General features: G+C 45.2%; 1 protein-coding gene across 1 annotated transcript in view; it reads right to left on the reverse strand.

Moving 5' to 3' along the window:
* RHOJ (ras homolog family member J) overlaps positions 1–5769 on the reverse strand; it is a 51446-nt gene extending 45677 nt beyond the window's left edge. Inside the window, exon 1 of the mRNA XM_035104390.3 lies at positions 5081–5769. Within this exon, the coding sequence (XP_034960281.1) occupies positions 5081–5252 (172 nt within the window). The 5' untranslated portion in view covers positions 5253–5769. The remainder of the gene's footprint in view (positions 1–5080) is intronic.
* Positions 5770–6000: the final 231 nt, after the last annotated feature.

Here is a 6000-nt window from a genome sequence, read left to right on the forward strand (position 1 = left end):
CAACCTCTGCTTAAAAACCTCCAAGGAAGGAGAGTGTTCCACTGTCAAACAGCTCTTTCTGTCTGAAAGCTCTTCCTGATGTTTAGTCGGAATCACCTTTCTTGAAGCCATGGGTTCGAGTCCTACCTTCCAGAGCAGGAGAAAACAAGCTTGCATCTTCTTCCATGTGACAACCCTTAAGAGGGCTATCCTATCTCCTCTCAGTCTCCTCTTTTCCAGGCTAAACATACCCAGCTCCTTCAACCATTCCTCATCAGGCCAGACCCTTGATTATCTCAGTTGCCCTCCTCTGCACACCTTCCAGCTTGTCAATATCCTTCTTAAATTGGGGCACCCATAACTGGACACAGTATTCCTGGCGTGGTCTGACCAAGGCTCTACAATGTCCTTTTTCATGTGAGGGCAACCGGAGCTATATACAGTGCTTGTAAAGCAAAAGGCAGATTTGCACAGTATCCTGACATGCAGAACGTCCACTGTAATGCAGGATGCATAATGGATGGTTAATCCAGCAGATGGATAAAGAGGCCCTCAGCATGTTACGCGCCGCATTCTACACATGGCACTTATTCCCATAGCCTACAATGTGTAAAGTCTACATGTCAGAATGCTATGCAAATTGGCCCGGACTTTGCAGCTGTGTGCCAAATGCAGATGTTCAGCACCAGCTCACAGCTGGGAACCAAAACAGCCAAGACTTTTCATGGCTCTGAAATAGCCATGGGAGAATGCCTTTATTGATTTCAATGCGATTTATACAGGCGCAATATCGCAGCTGTTCCTCCCTGCTCCTCCCTACATGTGAAAGAAATAGCTTCAAGTCACTTTGTACCAAAGTCACGGCTTTCTGCTTTCACAACCACAAAGCTCTCTCTCTCTCTCTGTTAATTAATTCTTAATTAAGTAATTAATTAATCTTCCACTCAATGCCAAAACAGGCTCTAAGTGGTTTACTTACTTATAAAACCCTGTTACACGAAGATTAAGATATAAACAGCCATAATGAAAACACCCAATAAAATTGTTCCCGTTGAAATGTTAAAATGTAAACACCCATAATTCAAATACAGCATTTCAAACAAGAGAGATTAAGGGAATGCCTATGTAAACGGGTGCTATGGAAACAAACCCCACATATGTTTAGCATTTTCAGTCTGTGCTAATAGGATAATGACACCTAGGTCATTCGTCCAGATTTGGCCGGCAGACAAGAGGTTTCTCCACCTCCAGTCTAGAAATATACAGGGCTTGAACTCTGCACTGCATTAAGGCTCGCCCCACTTTATCCCACAACTTTCCCCCTTCCACTCTGCCCTCGCCATCATGACTGCCATCCAGCTTAATGGTCCCCTGCAATCTTAGGGCCAAACTAGATATGAGGGGCAGCCACATGGAACACAAGTTTCCCCATTGATAGACAGAGAGAAGGGAGTGGAGGGGATCCTACAAAATGGAACATTGGAGAGTGGGGAGCCATAGCCTCTCCACATCAGTTGCCTTAGGTCAGTAGGCACTGCAGCAATAAACCTCCCTCCCCCCCACCTCCCGCCCAATTCATTTCCAGTTCTGGGCAGCACAGTTTTAGAAGGATATTGACAAACGAAAAAGTGGGCAGAAGGGAGCAACCAAGATGATGAAGGGTCTGGAAACCAGCAAGTATGATTAGTATTAGTAGTATCTATATCCTGCCTTTCTGCCAAGTTCAGGATTCAAGGTGGCTTGCACCATTTAAATACAACAATCACAAAAATGACACATAAATGGCCACCATGATTCAAACTCAGCTCTCCCCAGCCCTAGCCTAGCACTCTTAGTAACTCCTCCGTGCTAACTCTGTATTGCTTCCACATGTTAGCCAAACTCAGAAGCATTAGCTCCTTCAAAATGTAAAACTCTGGAACGCTCCAGAGCCTTAACTCCGAGGTAGAAGAATAATAATAATTTGGATTTAATATCCCGCTTTATCACTACCCGAAGGAGTCTCAAAGCGGCTAACATTCTCCTTTCCCTTCCTCCCCCACAACAAACCCTCTGTGAGGTAAGTGGGGCTGAGAGACTTCAGAGAAGTGTGACTAGCCCAAGGTCACCCAGCAGCTGCATGTGGAGGAGCGGAGACACAAACCAATAGATAGATAGATAGATGATAGATAGATAGATAGATGATAGATAGATAGATAGATAGATAGAGTGGTGCCTCGCTAGACGAATTTTATTCGTTCCACGGGTCTATTCTTATAACGAAAAATTCGTCTAGCGCAGGCATCCCCAAACTGCGGCCCTCCAGATGTTTTGGCCTACAACTCCCATTATCCCTAGCAAACAGGACTAGTGGTCGGGGAAGATGGGAACTGTAGTCCAAAACATCTGGAGGGCCGAAGTTTGGGGATGCCTGGTCTAGCGAATCCCATAGGAATGCATTGAATTTTTTTTTTGAATTTTTTTTTTGCCCATAGGAACGCATTAATTGAATTTCAATGCATTCCTATGGGAAACCGCGATTCGCTAGACAAATTTTTCATAAAACGAATTCATCTAGCGAGGCAACCTCCGCTAGAAAAATCCTTTCTTTAAGCGAAAATTTCATCTTACAGGGCATTTGTTAAGCGAGGCACCACTGTAGATGATAGATAGATAGATAGATAGATGATAGATAGATAGATAGATAGAGATAGTAATAAAAGCCTATTCAAACTGGGCCAAGAAGGATCTCTAGCTGCCCCCTAAAACTCTGTTTGGAGGCTAAATCTGACTATTGTGATGTATGATTCATTCGCCACAAGGGAGAGGGAAAGGATGAGTTTGACAAAGAACACAAGTGCGTTTTAGATCTTCAAATGCTCAAAGTGTACAAACAGAAATTGATTCTGGAACAACAAAAAACAACCGCTTCCCACCCAGCCTAGAGCTGTTTCTGACCTCTGGGGCAGGTTGGTGGTCTCTGAATTTCAAACTCAACCGCTTTGATCTCTTGTGGAAGGAAGTGATACCTGCCTGCGGAGATAGAGGATTGTTGCTGTTGTTATTACACTAATACCCCTCCTTTTCCTCCAAGGAGCTCAAGGTGGCATGTGAGTGGTTCTCTCCCTCCTCATTTAATCCTAACAACAACCCTGTGAGGTAGGTTAGACTGGGAGGCATTGATGGGACTGAGGTGAGCTTCAGGACTGAGTCGGGATTTGAACTCTGGTCTCTCCCAGTCCTGGTCCAACACTCTCACCACTGCTCCACCGTGGCTCTGTATAATTTTCCAAATCCAGGGTGGGATCCCGCTAACTCCTCCTAGTGCAATGGGGCTTTCTCCCCCTCTTCACCCGCCCCACGTCCCCCGAACCCCCAAAATTGGCCCTGAACCCCCCAAACAGCACATGGGTCTTGTTCCATCCAGCAAGATGAAAAACTGGTACTGGTGGGATGGTTGCCATAGTGCGATGTTGATTTCCCCCTCTAAATTATTTTATTCCTTTTAAAGAAAGGTGAGCAGGACTCACATGCCCAATTGTCTATCGAGGAGGCCGTTTCAGATCTCAGCACTTATTTATTTACAAATTTATTCTGCCCTTTTCCCCATGGGTGGGGGAAACTGTGGTGCCTCAGAGCTCGTTGAACTCCCTCTCCCATCACTCCCATCGCCAGTGCTCACGGATGATGGGAGTTGTAGTCTCACACTTCTCCCTCCACAGGTTTCATCTTCAAAAAAATTCAATTACAGGTGAAACTCGGAAAATTAGAATACCGTCGAAAAGTGCATTTATTTCAGTAACGCAACTTATAAGGTGAAACCAATATATGAGATAGATGCATGACACGCAAAGCAAGATATGTCAAGCCTTTATTTGTTGTAATTGTAATTATTTGTTGTTAGGCGGGTCAATTATAAATGGAATGTAATTAATGAAATGTAATAGCGATGTTTACTTTTGTTTATTTTGTATGATTGCAACTATTTGTTTTATTACTGTGGAATTTCCAAAAGTAAGCATTTGTAAAAATTAAAAGAAAAATTAAAAATAATAATTTGCATTACTGAAATAAATGCACTTTTCGATGCAATTCTAACTTTCTGTCACCTGTATTTTAAAAATTCCACCCCTCCAAAAATACCCCCTGCAAAAAAACCCTGTGCATTTTTTATGTACACTTCCCTCAATTTTTTGGCTGGAGAGCTGTAAATTCTCCTCCTTAGCAATTAACTAATTAATCAACCCTGCATGTAGAAATCTAGCATATCAGGGGTTTTTTACGGCTTGGTGTTCATACAAAAGGGTATGGGGAGGGGAATGGCTTGTTTGTATGTCACTCTGCCTCTGATCCAGTAAACAGATGCATGGGCCTGTAGCCCAATCAGAACACTTGTCAGGCTAGGCAGAGGAGGAGCTTCTATCTCCCTGGCAACCATCCTCCACAGCTTAGCCCTGTGACCTCACACTTTAGACACCAAGACTCTACTGGGGTGTTCTCATTGAATACAGAGACCCCCCCTCTTTTTTTTGCAAGAGATGGAAACTCCAGAGGTGAATTATGGGGTGGGTGTGGGTGGGAATGATGGGACTAGAGAATGAGCACATTTGCAATAACCACAACATGCCATTAGAACAAAAGGAAAGTAGAATATTTGAGCCAATCAAGAGAATGAGACATTGAAAAGAGGCAGTAGACTCTGAACTGTTCCACTTCAGGTGTGGAGTCTTATCTCCCCTCCACCCACAAAAAACCAATCTCTGTGCAGGTAGCAAAATGAGCACACAGAAGGCGAACAGACGAAGTAGCCATGAACAGACGAAGTAGCCGAAGTACCCACCACCCCCCAAAAAAATCTGAAGCCACCCAAAATCTGAATTGGTACTGTCCTGAATTCTGCCACCCAACTTTACCTTCTCATCCCATGTAACGTAGAAGCGGTGCTTTTCTTTTTAGGAAATAATAAAAGTGCCGGTAACTCACCACGAAGTTGTTACAGTAAGGGCCGCATTTTTAACATTGGGGCGGGGAGAGAAAGGTGCCGGTACTTGAGTACCCCCAGAAAACCCCCCACTGTGATGTAAGTCTCTGCTCAGGGCAGGAGAAACAAGCGTGCTCTTACCTGCATAGTGGTCAAACACCGTAGGAACGTATTCTTCCGGAAAAGCATCGTTGGCGTAGCTCATCAGCAGGCAGGTCTTGCCCACAGCTCCATCCCCGACCACCACACATTTGAGCATCTTCTTCACGCTGCCCTCAGGGTGGCTGTGTTGCTCATCAACTTTGCTGCTCATCCTGGCTGTTTGTTTTTATCTACCTGCCCGCTTCCCCCAGAATTTCAGGCATACATGGAAGCAGCAAAAAGCCTTTTTTTCCTGAGTTAGTTTCTGTAGTCGTTTTGCCCCCACCCCCTTTTTTGAAGTAGCGGGCCTTCACGAAATCATAACGCTGAATCCCAAGCTTGTCCCAGCCCGAACTTTCTCAAGCCGAGAAGAAAACCACGCGGGGAGAATAAATAAGACAATAATAGGGGCACGAGCGTGTTGTGAGCCCGAGTCAGGAAACCTTCATCTTGGATGCAGAGAGACTTTGGTATTTCGCACAGCTTAAAAATAGACGCCGTCTGAGGAACCGAGTGCCTCCTTCTCTTCGTTGCTCCGGCCTGAAAAATCTGGGATTTGTGCTAAGCCCACCCCACTGGCCATCGCATTCCCAACCGGAGAAGGGAAGCTGGAGGGGTTTAATGGACGGTTTTCATTTTTACGCAACCCCTTTATTTCCCCCAGCTTGCTGTATGTCAGGAAATCATGGGTTTCCTGCCGAATTCCATATTAGGATGAATGGGGCTCGTGAAGGGCTGCGAACAATAGGAGCTCTGTGCGTGTTTGTACTTTGCAGGAACTCTGCCAGGATGTGGAGGAAGAAAAGCACTAGAGGTCTCAGCGCAGGATGAAGTTCAGAGGCCTCCTGCTCTGGGGGGGACTGGCCTGAATGCTGCCACGACGACTCCAGAGGCATTGGGGAGCGGCATTGTAAAAAGGC

The sequence above is a fragment of the Zootoca vivipara genome, chromosome 1 (genome assembly GCF_965207765.1).
Source record: "Zootoca vivipara chromosome 1, rZooViv2.hap1.1, whole genome shotgun sequence".
In the NCBI taxonomy this organism is placed as follows: Eukaryota; Metazoa; Chordata; class Lepidosauria; order Squamata; family Lacertidae; genus Zootoca; species Zootoca vivipara.